This window comes from Coregonus clupeaformis, chromosome 19 (genome assembly GCF_020615455.1).
Source record: "Coregonus clupeaformis isolate EN_2021a chromosome 19, ASM2061545v1, whole genome shotgun sequence".
Lineage (NCBI taxonomy): Eukaryota > Metazoa > Chordata > Actinopteri > Salmoniformes > Salmonidae > Coregonus > Coregonus clupeaformis.
In genome coordinates, this window is record NC_059210.1 from 47,261,243 (window position 1) to 47,277,428 (window position 16,186).

At 42.0% G+C, this 16,186-nt stretch overlaps 1 protein-coding gene across 2 annotated transcripts in view; it reads right to left on the reverse strand.

Annotated features, from left to right (window-relative positions):
• Positions 1 to 3,118: 3,118 nt before the first annotated feature.
• Positions 3,119 to 16,186, reverse strand: part of LOC121532182 (proline-rich protein 5-like) — a 46,603-nt gene continuing 33,535 nt past the window's right edge. For both annotated transcript variants that reach the window (XM_041837951.2, XM_045204994.1), the window contains exons 5-11: positions 6,239 to 6,287; positions 6,067 to 6,124; positions 5,730 to 5,821; positions 5,319 to 5,459; positions 5,075 to 5,213; positions 4,701 to 4,988; positions 3,119 to 4,532 (exon numbers count right to left, since the gene is read on the reverse strand). In XM_041837951.2, coding sequence (XP_041693885.2) covers positions 4,264 to 4,532; positions 4,701 to 4,988; positions 5,075 to 5,213; positions 5,319 to 5,459; positions 5,730 to 5,821; positions 6,067 to 6,124; positions 6,239 to 6,287 — 1,036 coding nt within the window. In that variant the 3' untranslated portion in view covers positions 3,119 to 4,263. The remainder of the gene's footprint in view (positions 4,533 to 4,700; positions 4,989 to 5,074; positions 5,214 to 5,318; positions 5,460 to 5,729; positions 5,822 to 6,066; positions 6,125 to 6,238; positions 6,288 to 16,186) is intronic.

The following is a 16,186-nucleotide window of genomic DNA, read 5'->3' on the forward strand; positions in this document are numbered from 1 at the left end:
TCCTGATAGCTGATCCGTTCCTCCAGCGACTTGGGTGTCGCAGCTGCTCCTGCTGACTCCATAGTTGGTGTGTTGTTCTGTCAGATGAACCGATGTGGATGTGGTGGAGGAGTCAGGCGCAGGACACAGAGGCTTCGTCCAACAGACTTTACTAGTCAAAAGTGCAAAAAATACAATACACGGCCTCGAAACAAACAGAGGCGAGTGAATACGTAATCCATGCGTAAACACTAAACAAACAAACAGAGCGTCAACACGCAGCTCCGAAATACAGGCAGACAACAACACACAATCTAACCAATACAAAACAGGGAACTTATAGGACACGTAATCAGAACACAAACAGACACAGGTGTACAAGACAGACCAAAGCAATCACACCACGAAACATTCAACGGTGGCAGCTAGTACTCCGGGGACGGTGAACGCCGAAGCCTGCCCGAACCAGGAGGAGGAGCAGTCTCGGCCGAAACCGTGACAGGTGTCCATTTTGAAAGTGCTGAACAAATAGGCCTACCTCGTCGCAGCTCGTATGCTCGCACTTGCTTATACTTAGAGCTAAGTGTTAATGATACAAAAACAAACTTTATGAATCCACTGAACATAAACATAATAATATTTGTGTATGGTTCAAAAGTCAAAACTCATGCCCACAAGAAGTCAGTAGAAACCATATTTGTTTAAGCAAGTCAGCTATGGTTTTTAAAAAGGCAGTAAATGAGGCTGAATGAACTGTTTCGCTGCCAGACAAGGCTCCGCTGATAGCCAGGTGTAGCGGTGGTAAGGATTCACTCCATGGTGCATCTCTCTTCTTCTGTGGTCCTGTATGGCTCAGTTGATAGAGCATGGCGCTTGCAACTCCAGAATTGTAGGTTTGATTCCCAGGCCACCCATACGTAAAGGTGCATGCATGACTATAAGTCACTTTGGATAAAAGCGTCTGCTAAATGGCATATTATATTATGAAAGGAAGGCTCCGCTGTCAGGACAGCTTTATGTAGGCCCTAACAGTTTGTGTGCACCGTTTGTCACCGTTATAATGCAATTAATGTGTTGTGTAGTGTAGTGGCTTTGCTGGCATGCATCTATAAAAAATTGGTTGAGTTTGCCCCACCAAGATTTACATGCTAAAATCGCCACTGTAGAGAAGTGTGCTGTTCACTGATGAATCCCGGTTTCAACTGTACCAGGCAGATGGCAGACAGCATGTATGGCGTCCGTGTGGGCGAGCGGTTTGCTAATGTCATGTTTGGGATGCTCTGGATCGACGTGTACGACAGCATGTTCCAGTTCCCGCCAATATCAAGCAACTTCGCACAGCCATTGAAGAGGAGTGGGACAACATTCCACAGGCCACAATCAACAGCCTGATCAACTCTATGCGAAGGAGATGTGTTGCGCTGCATGAGGCAAATGGTGGTCACATCAGATACTGACTGGTTTTCTGATCCACGCCCCTACCTTCTTTTTTAAAAGGTATCTGTGACCAACAGATGCATTTCTGTATTCCCAGTCATGTGAAATCCATAGTTTAGGGCCTAATGAATTTATTTCAATTGACTTATATGAACTGTAACTCAGTTAAATCTTTGAAATTGTTGCATGTTGCATTTATATTTTAGTTCAGTTTGGTTGTAATATAATCACCTTTTCAAGATCATAGTCAGAACTACAAATGTTTGATTATTCCATGCAAAACAATTGCACATATTTAGCTCTATCATCAGAGTTATACAGTAAGTAACTGCATGTTTTTCGTGATCAGTAAACATCAATTGATCATGTAATTTCAGATATGTGAGGGTATAGCCTCACGATATCGCTCAATATTGGCCACCATTAATTGGATATTTGAGTGATATAGTGGTGTAGGTTAATTTCCCATCCTTTTTGGGCTCTGTCTGTCAAGCAGCAGAAGGGCGCATTTGCAGATGTAGACTGTTAGCTGATAATGTTTACTTTGCAAACTACTGGTAGAAACTTTGTACAGTTGGCTAAACATAGTGGTGAGTAGACCTAATGTACTTTTTTCTCCAACCAATGTAGGCCTACCTAGCAAAGTTAGCTAACATGATCTCATTTTCAACATTGTTTTTAAGAGTGTATTTAATCACGATTGCTGCTGACAGACATGATAGGCTACATTGATTGACTGACCAAGTCAAATTAGCTAGCTAACAGATCACCTCAATATGGCTAGTTAACGAGCTAACTTTCAGGGGATAAACTAGATGGCTATATCCAAATATTGTTTGACTTGCTTGACATCTATAGTGGTGATGACAGAAGTCCAACTGACAACTTTACCAGGAGGAAGATTTGACGATGTCAAGCTCTTTTCAAAAGCCTGTTCTCTGATGAAGCAAGCTACATGTTATTTGCTTAGCTAGCTAGCTACAAGCCAAATGGATAGGCCCTCTAGTATCTGAAATTACATGATCAATTGTTTACAGATCATGAAAAGCATGCAGTTACTTGGTGCATAACTCTGATGATAGAGCTAAATGTGGAGTAATCAGAAATATGTAGTTCTGACTATGCCCTTCAAGAGGTGATATTAAAACCAAATAGTTATAACATTTATTTAACAATCCCTAGAAAACGGCACACAGTTGTCAATTGTTTTAGCAGAGCTGGTGGTCTCCTTGCCCCCCAGCAGCCAAATCTAAGGCACTGCACTGTATTGTGACGTTTTATTGATAACGACCTATAACGGGTTATATCCATGATGAGTCCTCTATCTATCTCTATGACAACAGGCACAACTCAGATATAAAGGCGTATTTTTCAAAGTTGCTTAAAACGCCACGTGTGCCCACTTACTGTATATAAGTGCATTAGTAACAATCTAACCATCATGAAACTTCTATTTGATCAAATAAGCCTCACGTAGCAAATTAGCAATTACATTAGTTGTTGACAGTCTTTGACCTCCATACAAAAAACCCTTACTTCGTGGGCTTATTTTCGTGGACAAATTTTGCCCTGAGTGAAACCTCTCGCTTTGCCTCTTCCTCTCTGACTAAATTAAGTCAATGTCTTCCTCTCTGACTAAATTAAGTCAATGGACTAAATAAAATTGTATGTAAAAAGGCAATGGAAATCTTTACTTAGCCATTAGAATTTTTATTAAAATCTGATATCACAAATTAATGATAATTTACAACCTTGGATAAAAACGTCTCATTATAGATTGTCTCTCGCTTCATCTCTTCCTCTCTGACTAAATTAAGTCAATGGACTAAATAACATTTTATTTAACAAAACAATGGAAATCTGTACTTAGCCATTGGAATTTTTATTAAAATCTGATATCACAAATTAATGATAATTTACAATCTTGGATAAAAACTTCTCATTACAGATTGTCAAAAAAAAAGCTAAGTATACAAAAACGGTTGAGGTAAAACATCATAAAAATAGCTTCGGTTAAAAAGCCCTTATTGAAGTCACAAGTTAAGTTAAAAAGCTTACTTCACAATATCTAGCTGTCCTAAAAAACAACAATTTATTTACAGTTGAAGTGCCACACAACACAGTGAATGATACAACATTCAATATCATTAAACCCTCATTTTCTCGCCCTTTGTAAACAGTAAACAAACAATTACATTTCATTATTTAGTTTCTATGAGTAATACATAACATGACTGCTTTAAGACCTTTGAAAAGAGGATGATAGACTGCTCCCAGATGTACTTTAGCCAACTCCTCTGACTATCATTGTCACGCCATACATGTTTGGCATGACAGTGAAAAAACACACAGAGGGGAGAGGGAACATATGCAGGTTCTTAGAATGAGGAGTAAGATGTGACCAAATCACATTCACATACTGTATTTACTCCAAAAGCTTTTCTGGTAACTGCAGTTCTCCCAAGCTTTTGTAGAAAACCCAGACACAATCCAAGGGCCCACATCCAAAGGCCCACAGGTTACGGCATCATAGTGGTGAGAGTCAAGTTTCAAAACATACAAAACAAAACACATCCCAAAAAATGCAGACATTATCAGATTGAATCAAATGCTTAGAGAAGTTCGTTTTTTCTTCTCCAAATAAATGCTGACTAAAAAGAGGCCTCTTGTGGGGAGAAGTATGGAGTGCACTTAGCCACAAAATCCTTATAAGGATGAGGTTGCCTCTAGCCTAGAGACTGATCTAAGTTGAGCATTTCCCTCCAATGTCTAAGATAAGATATTTGGGGAGGGCAAGCTGATCCTACACATGTGTGCCTAAGGTACACCTTCCACCCATGATTCCCTCTACACAGTACTCTGCCTGCTCTCCCGACCATATCCCATTGACTCCGAGCAGCAGGGTGGGAATTCTATGAATATCCCATCTAAATCTGAGTCCAGGGACTCCAGCACCTGTCCAATGATGGTCTCTGGGCTGGAGGATCCGCTGGGGGGAGAGGAGGGGGCACCATTGGCCATGTCTGTGAGGGTCATTGTTGCCTCCGTCCCATTGAGGGGTCCTGGGGAGTGGAGAGGGAGGATTGAGGGGGAGGGGAGAGAAGACTCCATAGATCCTGCCAGAGGGAAGGTTGTGGGTTAGGATCAATCAGTCTGGCAAGAGTATTTTTCTTATTTTTCCTACTATGGCAACTTTTCCACCCTGCGCCTCTGGAAGTTTGCAGTTTGTAGTGTATGCATAGCCTAACCTAGTAAGGAGCTAGTGAGGAGGACTGAGGCCCTACCTGTGGACTGTGGAACCACACAGAGCCTGTTAGCAGAGGTACTGGAGGTGGAGGGGTCAATCCCAGAGGCAATGTCGGTGTAGGCCAGGCCCTGTTCCTCTAAGCAGGAGATGATCTCACAGGCAGAGTGGCGTCGGATGCCCCCGCTGCCCACCGAGCTGGCGTCAGGGTCGTACTCTGCCACGGGCGTCAGGAGGAGAGGGATGTTGTAGCTCTTAGAACGGACCACAGGGTTCTTAGACGGCTGGTCCACAGGCTGCTTAGGCCAGCACCACTGGAAACGATTCTCTGTGGGAGGGACAGAGTGTGTAAGTGAAGGAGAGTAAAGGAGAGAGAAAACGTAGTGGGTGAACAGGGCAGTGTATGTATCTTACCAAGCACACAGGAGCAGTGTGCCACGCTGCCGTCTCCAGAGTAGAGGCCGTGGGTGCCCAGGTAAGGAGAGACCACCCTCTGGACCAGAGACTCCAGACGCAGGTAGTCCTCACTCACACCCCGCGACTCATGGACACCCTACAGGGAGAGAGAGAAGACAGGTCAGAGCATGTGTGGGTGAGGGACATAAAGAGACAGAGAAAAAGAGAGAGAAAGAGAGAGAGAGAGGCGTACTGTACCTACCTGCAGTATAAGCAGCATCTGCGTGACGGAGGGGGGAATGCGGGCGCGGGGCCGAGACAGAGCATCCTCCAGCTTCACACTCAGAACTATGGTGTTCCTGAAATGGAGCAGAGCTAGCTGTCTCACACTGGGCTCCTTACCCTGCAGACAGAAAGGAGAGAAGAAGGGGAGAGATAGAAAGAGGAATGGCGCAAAGGGTGAGGAGAGGGGGAGGTAGGGTTATGAAAATGCAGCTTTAATTCCCTGAGAGAATGTGTTTCTTTATTGTCTGCTAAGAGAGAATCAGAGAGAGAGAGAGAGAGCGAGAGAGAGAGAGAGAACAGGTTAAAGGAGAGTCAGGACATAAAGAGATAGAGACAGAGAGATAGAGAGAGAGAGAGAGATGAGGGAGGAGAGTTAGGGGAGTGATACCTGTACTGGGTGAAAGATGGCCTGTAGCATGTTGAGAACATCACAGAAGAAAAAGTCCCATGTCTCTGCCAGAGAGTCCAGTAACTTCTGACCTGCACACCAAAGGAGGAGCAAACCAACTGCTGTTAGTACTAAAATAATCTCACAAAGCACAGCAGTTTGGGACCTATGGCCTTAGTTGACTTTGGTGTGTTAAGCACAGAACATCACAGACCCTGACAAAGGTAATGTAAGCTTCAGATCAATTATTTTTATTTGGAGGACTGACTGCTCTCTCTAATGGGTCACTGTTAACACATCTACTAAGATTCTGTGAAAAGTGAGACACCACAAATACCTTCGTAGAATCTTATTTTGTCCCGTAGAATGACCATGCCCTTTGTCAGCAACTGGTTCTGAGGGACAGATAGGTTCAATGAAACAAGCTTTGTTAAAAATGTATATTATGGCTCAATCAGAAACAATCTATCCATGATATTATTTCACCATTTAGCAGTAACATCACTTACCTGGAGGTATTCTGTGAAAAACGACCCCAGCTCTGTTTTCAATAGGTGCCTGAATAAACAAAGTCAAGAGAGTTAACACACATGAGCCTAGGCTACATTTGACTAGTGCAATACACTGATAATACAAAATAGGCAAAAAGCTTCAAAACCATCTATGTAAAATTAGATAGTATATTATTGTGTAGGTACAGTTGAAGTCGGAAGTTTACATACACTTAGGTGTCAATAAAACTAGTTTTTCAACCACTCCACACATTTCTTGTTAACAAACTATAGTTTTGGAACTATAGTCAGTTAGAACAAAAGCCAGTTAGGACATCTACTTTGTGCATGAAACAAGTAATCTTTCCAACAATTGTTTACAGACAGATTATTTCACTTATAATTCACCGTATCACAATTCCAGTGGGTCAGAAGTTTACATACATTAAGTTGACTGTGCTTTAAACAGCTTGGAAAATTCCAGAAAAGAATGTCATGGCTTTAGAAGCTTCTGATAGGCTAATTGACATCATTTGAGTCAAATGGAGGTGTACCTGTGGATGTATCTCAAGGCCTACCTTCAAACTCAGTGCCTCTTTGCTTGACATTATGGGAAAATCAAAAGAAATCAGCCAAGACCTCAGAAAAAAAAAATTGACCTCCACAAGTCTGGTTCATCCTTGGGAGCAATTTCCAAACGCCTGAAGGTACCACGTTCATCTGTACAAACAATAGTACGCAAGTATAAACACTATGGGACCACGCAGCTGTCATACCGCTCAGGAAGGAGACGCGTTCTGTCTCCTAGAGATGAACGTACTTTGGTGTGAAAAGTGCAAATCAATCCCAGAACAACAGCAAAGGACCTTGTGAAGATGCTGGAGGAAACAGGTACAAAAGTATCTATATCCACAGTAAAACTAGTCCTATATTGACATAACCTGAAAGACCGCTCAGCAAGGAAGAAGCCACTGCTCCAAAACCACCATTAAAAAGCCAGACTACGGTTTGCAACTGCACATGGTGACAAAGATCGTACTTTTTGGAGAAATGTCCTCTGGTCTGATGAAACAAAACTAGAAATGTTTGGCCATAATGACCATCATTATGTTTGGAGGAAAAAGGGGGGACTTGCAAGCCGAAGAACACCATCCCAACCGTGAAGCACGGGGTGGCAGCATCATGCTGTGGGGGTGCTTTGCTGCAGGAGGAACTGGTGCACTTCACAAAATAGATGGCATCATGAGGAAGGAAAATTATGTGGATATATTGAAGTAACATCTCAAGACATCAGTCAGGAAGTTAAAGCTTGGGTCTTCCAAATGGGCAATGACCCCAAGCATACTTCCAAAGTTGTGGCAAAATGGCTTAAGGACATCAAAGTAAAAGTATTGGAGTGGCCATCACAAAGCCCTGACCTCAATCCTATAGAAAATGTGTGGGCAGAACTGAATAAGCGTGTGCGAGCAAGGAGGCCTACAAACCTGACTCAGTTACACCAGCTCTGTAAGGAGGAATGGGCCAAAATTCACCCAACTTATTGTGGGAAGCTTGTGGAAGGCTACCCGAAACGTTTGACCCAAGTTAAACAATTTAAAGGCAATGCTACCAAATACTAATTGAGTGTATGTTAACTTTTGACCCACTGGGAATGTGATTAAATAAATAAAAGCTGAAATAAATCATTCTCTTTACACTTATTCTGACATTTCACATTATTAAAATAAAGTGGTGATCCTAACTGACCTAAGACAGGGAATTTTTACTAGGATTAAATGTCAGGAAATGTGATAAACTGAGTTTAAATGTATTTGGCTAAGGTGTATGTAAACCTCCATCAACTATATATATAAACTACATGACCAAAAGTATATGGACACCTGCTCGTCGAACATCTCATTTGTATTTGTATTTTTTAAGGATCCCCATTAGCTGCTGCCAAGGCAGGAGCTACTCTTCCTGGGGTCCAGCAAAATAAGGCAGTTATACCATTTTTAAAACATTACAATACATTCACAGATTTTACAACACACTGTGTGCCCTCAGGCCCCTACTCCACCACTCCCATATATCTACAGTACAAAAATCCATGTGTACATGTGTGTATAGTGCGTATGTTATCGTGTGTGTGTATGCATGTGTCTGTGCCTATGTTTGTGTTGCTTCACAGTCCCGCTGTTCCATAAGGTGTATTTTTATCTGTTTTTTTAATCTAATTTGACTGCTTTCTGATTACCTCTCATAAATACAAATAGTAATGATGTCAATCTCTCCTCCACTTTGAGCTAGGAGAGATTGACATGCATATTATTGATGTTAAATATCTGTGTACATCCAAGGGCCAGCCGTGCTGCCCTGTTCTGAGCCAATTGCAATTTTCCTAAGTCCCTTTTTGTGGCACCTGACCACACGACAGAACAGTAGTCCAGGTGCGACAAAACTAGGGCCTGTAGGACCTGCCTTGTTGATAGTGCTGTTAAGAAGGTAGAGCAGCGCTTTATTATGGACATACTTCTCCCCATCTTAGCTACTGTTGTATCAATATGTTTTGACCATGACAGTTTATAATCCAGGGTTACTCCAAGTAGTTTAGTCACCTCAACTTGCTCAATTTCCACATTATTTATTACAAGATTTAGTTGAGGTTTAGGGTTTAGTGAGTGATTTGTCCCAAATACAATGCTTTTAGTTTTATAAATATTTAGGACTAACTTATTCCTTGCCACCCCCTCTGAAACTAACTGCAGCTCTTTGTTAAGTGTTGCAGTCATTTCAGTCGCAGTAGCTGACGTGTATAGTGTTGAGTCATCCACATACATTAGACACACTGGCTTTACCCAAAGCCAGTGGCATGTCGTTAGTAAAGATTGAACAAAGTAGGGGGCCTAGACAGCTGCCCTGGGGAATCCCTGATTCTACCTGGATTATGTTGGAGAGGCTTCCATTAAAGAACACCCTCTGTGTTCTGTTAGACAGGTAACTCTTTATCCACAATATAGCAGGGGTGTAAAGCCATATCACATAAATGTTTTCCAGCAGCAGACTATGATCGATAATGTCAAAAGTCGCACTGAAGTCTAACAAAACAGTCCCCACAATCTTTTTATCATCAATTTCTCTCAGCCAATCATCATTAATTTGTGTAAGTGCTGTGCTTGTTGAATGTCCTTCCCTATAAGCATGCTGAAAGTCTGTGTTTACTGTAAAATAGCATTGTATCTGGTCAAACACAATGTTTTTGAAAAGTTTACTAAGGGTGGTAAACAGGCTGATTGGTCGGCTATTTGAGCCAGTAAAGGGGGCTTTACTATTTTTAGCTAGCGGAATGACTTTTGCTTCCCTCCAGGCCTGAGGGCACACACTTTCTAGTAGGCTTAAATTCAAAATATGGCAAATAGGAGTGGCAATATCGTCCGCTATTATCCTCAGGAATTTTCCATACAAGTTGTCAGACCCCGGTGGCTTGTCATTGTTGATAGACAACAATACTTTTTCACCTCTTCCACACTCACTTTACGGAATTCAAAATTACAATGCTTGTCTTTCATACAGTGGCTTGCAAAAGTATTCACCCCCCTTGGCATTTTTCCTATTTTGTTGCCTTACAACCTTGAATTAAAATTGATTTTTTGGGGGTTTGTATCATTTGATTTACACAACATGCCTACCACTTTGAAGATGCAAAATATGTTTTATTGTGAAACAAACAAGAAATAAGACAAAAAAACAGAAAACTTGAGCGTGCATAACTATTCACCCCCCCAAAGTCAATACTTTGTAGACCCACCTTTTGCAGCAATTACAGCTGCAAGTCTCTTGAGGTATGTCTCTATAAGCTTGGCACATCTAGCCAAAACTGCTCCAGCTCCTTCAAGTTGGATGGGTTCTGCTGGTGTACAGCAACCTTTAAGTCATACCACAGATTCTCAATTGGATTGAGGTCTGGGCTTTGACTAGGCCATTCAGAGACATTTAAATGTTTCCCCTTAAACCACTCAAGTGTTGCTTTAGCAGTATGCTTAGGGTCATTGTCCTGCTGGAAGGTGAACCTCCGTCCCAGTCTCAAATCTCTGGAAGACTGAAACAGGTTTCCCTCTAGAATTTCCCTGTATTTAGCGCCAACCATCATTCCTTCAATTCTGACCAGTTTCCCAGTCCCTGCTGATGAAAAACATCCCAACATGCTTCATGGTGGGGATGGTGTTCTCGGGGTGATGAGAGGTGTTGGGTTTGCGCCAAAAATAGCGTTTTCCTTGTTGGCCATAAAGCTCAATTTTAGACACATCTGACCAGAGTACCTTCTTCCATATGTTTGGGGAGTCTCCACATGCCTTTTGGTGAACACCAAACGTGTTTGCTTATTTTTTTCTTTAAGCAATGGCTTTTTTCAGGACACTCTTCGGTAAAGTGGTCCTATGGACAGATACTCCAATCTCCGCTGTGGAGCTTTGCAGCCCCTTCAGGGTTATCTTTGGTCTCTTTGTTGCCTCTCTGATTAATGCCCTCCTTGCCTGGTCCATGAGTTTTGGTGGCCGGCCCTCCCTTGGCAGGTTTGTTGTGGTTCCATATTCTTTCCATATTTTAATAATTTATTTAATGGTGCTCCTTGGGATGTTCAAAGTTTCTGATATTTTTTTATAACCCAACCCTGATCTGTACTTCTTCACAACTTTGTCCCTGACCTGTTTGGAGAGCTCCTTGGTCTTCATGGTTCCGCTTGCTTGGTGGTGCCCCTTGCTTAGTGGTGTTGCAGACTCTGGGGCCTTCAGAACAGGTGTATATATACTGAGATCATGTGACAGATCATGTGACACTTAGATTGCACACAGGTGGACTTTATTTAACTAATTATGTGACTTCTGAAGGTAATTGGTTGCACCAGATCTTATTTAGGGGCTTCATAGCAAAGGGGGTAAATACATATGCACGCACCACTTTTCCGTAATATATATTTTTTGAATTCTTTGAAACAAGTTATTTTTTTCACTTCACTTCACCAATTTGGACTATTTTGTGTATGTCCATTATATGAAATCCAAATAAAAATGCATTTAAATTACAGGTTGTAATGCAACAAAATAGGAAAAACGCCAAGAGGGATGAATACTTTTGCAAGGCACTGTAATTTGGTCAGATATACTTGGATGTGTAGTGCCTAAGTTTGCTAATCTTGCCAATGAAAAAATCATTAAAGTAGTTGGCAATATTAGTCGGTTTTGTGATTAATGAGCCATCTGATTCAATGAATGATGGAGCTGAGTTTGCTTTTTCCCAAAAAATTTAATTTAAGGTGCTCCAAAGCTTTTTACTGTCATTTATCTTTGTTTCGTAGTGTAGTTTCTTCTTCTTTTTATTCACTTTAGTCACATGATTTCTCAATTTGCAATGCGTTTGCCAATCGGTTGTGCAGCCAGACTTATTTGCCATTCCTTTAGCCTCATCCCTCTCAACCATACAATGTTTAAATTCCTCATCAATCCACAGGGATTTAACAGTATTTACTGTCATTTTCTTAATGGGTGCATGCTTATTAGTAACTGGAATAAACAATTTCATAAGTGTGTCAAGTGCAGCGTCTGTTTGCTCCTCATTACACACCACGGACCAACACATATTCTTTACATCAATAACATAGAAATCACTATAAAACTTATTGTATGACCTCTTATACACTATATTAGGCCCAGCCCTTGGAACTTTGGTTTTCCTAGATATGGCTCCTATATTGTGATCACTACATCCGATGGATTTGGATACTGCTTTAAAGCAAATTTCTGCAGCATTAGTAAAGATGTGATCAATACATGTTGATGATTTAATTAATGTGCTGTTTGTAACTACCCTGGTAGGTTGACTGATAACCTGAACCAAGTTGCAAGCACTGGTTACAGTTTGAAGCTTTTTCTTGAGTGGACAGCATTCTAAAATCATGGGCATTAATATGGAGTTGGTCCCCCCTTTGCTGCTACAACAGCCTCCACTCTTCAGGGAAGGCTTTCCACTAGATGTTGGAACATTCCTGCAGGGACTTCCTTCCATTCAGCCACAAGAGCATTAGTGAGCATTAGGTTGGGCACTGATGTTGGGCAATTAGGCCTGGCTCGCAGTAGGCGTTCCAATTAATCCCAAAGGTGTTTGATGGGGTTTAGGTCAGGGCTCTGTGCAGGCCAGTCAACTTCTTCCACACCAATCTCGACAAACCATTTCTGTATGGACCTTGCTTTGTGCACAGGGGTATTGTTGTGCTGAAACAGGAAAGGGCCTTCCCCAAACTGTTGCCACAAAGTTGGAAGCACATAATCATCTAGAATGTCTTTGTAGGCTGTAGTGTTAAGATTTCCCTTCACTGGAACTAAGGGGCCTGGCCTGAACCACAAAAAACAGCCCCAGACCATTATTCATCCTCCACCAAACGTAACGTTCTCCTGGCATCCGCCAAACCCAGATTCGTCCGTCAGACTGCCAGATGGTGAAGTGTGATTCATCACTCCAGAGAACGTGTTTCCACCGCTCCAGAGTCCAATGGCGGCGAGCTTTACACTACTCCAGCCGACGCTTGGAATTGCGCATGGTGATCTAAGGCTTGTGTGCGGCTGCTCGGCCGTGGAAACCATTTCATGAAGCTCCTGAATAACAGTTATTGTGCTGATATTGCTTCCAGAGGCAGTTTGAAACTCGGTAGTGAGTGTTGCAACCGAGGACAGACAATTTTTATGCGCTACGCGCTTCAGCACTCTGCGGTCCCATTCTGTGAGCTTGTGTGGCCCTCCACTTCGCGGCTGAGCCGTTGTTGCGCCTAGACGTTTCCACTTCACAATAACAGCATTTACAGTTGACCGGGGCAGCTTTAGCAGGGCAGAAATTTTACGAACTGACTTGTTGGAAAGGTGGCATTCTATGACGGTGCCACGTTGAAAGTCACTGAGCTCTTCAGTAAGGCCATTCTACTGCCAATGTTTGTCTATGGAGATTGCATGAAGGGGTGTCCACATACTTTTGTGTATATATAGTGTATTACTTTGTAGTTACATGTATTTACAAGGAATTTAAGTGTCATTCAACTGCATGATATATGGGTATTGTGCAACTCAGCTTTCTCTTTTAAACATACTGTTGATGTTTGTTTCCAGTGGTAAGTATATATTGAAACAGTGTTAGGACTAGACCCTACACAGCAAACTGGACAGTTTTACCTAGTGTTTATTTTTCAGTGTAACATTTCTAGTGTTGATTCAGGAGTTAAATTAACTTTCTAAGAGTGAAATTAACACTCAGTGGGATAAAAAGAACCCCATTGTTGGTGTTAATAAGTGTTGTCTGACAGTGTGATTGTGTCAGTTTTACTCTGTGGAGAGTAAAACATTCCCTTCAAAACCACGCCCATCCTTATCATATTTCTTAGCACGCTCTACAGCAGCTAGATCTTTTGGGATTGTTTTTAATATCTGTGTTTTTACATGTAGATTTATTGATTGATTCACTTTATGCTATACAAAGATAAATTAATAAAAATTCTGAACTAATTCAATCAGTTACTTAGATTTCTTGCACCCATTACTGAAATTGTTGTTCCAGTTTAAATGGTTTAGCTAGTCTCCTTTATCAATGTTCCTAACCATGACAGTCATTCTGAATGCAAGTTGCGGGTGAATAAAAATTCAAATTGTTGGATGTTCTAACTCTGGCTGGATTCCAATAGGAATTACACATCACTTTGCAAGCCAGCATAATGTGACCCAGACCCCTTCCCTTTTTCCACATTTTGTTACTTTACAGCCTTATTCAAAAGTGGATTCATCAATCTACACACAATACCCCATAATGACGAAGCAAAAACAGGTTATTAGAATTTTTTTGCACATTTATTAATAATAAAAAACAGATATCACATTTAGATAAGTATTCAGACCTTTTACTCAGTACTTAATTGAAGCGCCTTTGGCAGCGATTACAGCCTTCTGTCTTATTGGGTATGACGCTACAAACTTGGCACACCTGTATTTGGGGAGTTTCTCCCATTATTCTCTGCAGATCCTCTCAAGCTCTGTCAGGTTGGATGGGGAGCGTTGCTGCACAGCTATTTTCAGGTCTCCCCAGAGATGTTCGATTGGGTTCATGTCTGGGCTCTGGCTGGGCCACTCAAGGACATTTAGAGACTTCTCCCGAATCCACTCCTGCGTTGTCTTGGCTGTGTGCTTAGGGTCATTGTCCTGTTGGAAGGTGAACCTTCGCCTCAGTCTGACATCCTGAGCACTCTGGAGCAGGTTTTCATCAAGGATATCTCTGTACTTTACTCCGTTCATCTTTCCCTCGATCCTGACTAGTCTCCCAGTCAATGCCACTGAAAAACATCCCCACAGCATGATGCTGCCACCACCATGCTTCACCGTAGGGATGGTGCCAGGATTCCTCCAGACGTGACGCTTGGCATTCAGGCCAAAGAGTTCAATCTTGGTTTCATCAGACCAGAGAATCTTGTTTCTCATGGTCCGAGTCCTTCAGGTGCCTTTTGGCAAACTCCAAGCAGGCTGTCATGTGCCTTTTACTGAGGAGTGGCTTCCGTCTGGCCCTGATTGGTGGAGTGCTGCAGAGATGGTTGTCATTCTTGAAGGTTCTCCCATCTCCACAGAGGAACTCTAGAGCTCTGTCAGATTGGCCATCGGGTTCTTAGTCACCTCCCTGACCAAGGCCCTTCTCCCCCGATTGCTCAGTTTGGCCAGGCAGCCAGCTCTAGGAAGAGTCTTGGTGGTTCCAAACTTCTTCCATTAAGAATTATGGAGGCCACTGTGTTCTTGGGGACCTTCAATGCTGCAGACATTTTTTGTACCCTTCCCAAGATCTGTGCCTCAGAGCTCTACGGACAATTCCTTCATGGCTTGGTTTTTGCTCTGACATTAACTGTCAACTGTGGGACCTTATTTAGACAGGTGTGTGTGCCTTTCCAAATCATGTCCATTAAATTTAATTTACCACAGGTGGACTGCAATCAAATTGTAGAAACATCTCAAGGATGTTCAATGGTAACAGGACGCACCTGAGCTCAATTTCGAGTCTCATAGCAAAGGGTCTGAATACTTATGTAAATACATTTTTTGTTTAATATACATTTGCAAACATTTCTAAAAACGTGTTTTCGCTTTGTCATTATGGGGTATTATTGTGTGTAGATTGCTGAGGAAAAAATAAATGTAATCCAAGGCTGTAACATAACAAAATGTGGAAAAAGTCAAGGGGTCTGAATACTTTCCGAATGCACTGTATGTATTGTCATAAACAGTTTAATTTGAATGACATTCGCCTACAGTAGGAACTCACTTTAACCTCACCGCGTTGTGTCAGCGCATTGCTTCTAGGTTCATCCTGGCCATCTTGCACAGGACAGAAATTGAACAAATTCAACAACCATGTCTTTTTCACTAACAAATACAGTCATGGGTGGTATACCTACAATTCACCCGAAAAGGCAAGGCACATTGGGAAATTATATCGGAGGCGTGGCTTAGTGGGGGCATGGCTTTCAATTAGTTATTTTTGGTCACCCGTGAGTAGAAGTGTTGTACCAGTTTAAGTGGTCTATGGTTATGTTTATTAAAGATTGACCATGTCTGCTACCAGTTCTGAAGTCTTTATAAACCCTTACATAAGAGCATGTGGCAATAGGAGGTCCCTTACCAGGAAGAAATGTAATCTACTTTCACCCCTGTGTATATTACCACTCAAGAACAGCGCCGGAAGAAGATGGCTGCCGTTTTACAGCCCTCTAACCAATTGTACTACTATGTGTGTTTTTCCGCGTTATTTGTAATTTATTTTGTACATAATGTTTCTGCCATCGTCTCTTATAACCAAAGAGAGCTTCTGGATATCAGGACAGCGATTACTCACCTCGCGTTGGACGAAGACGTTTTCTTCAACGAGGCGTTCGCGAAGGATATTCTACAGACTCCCGACAAGGCCCAGATCCCC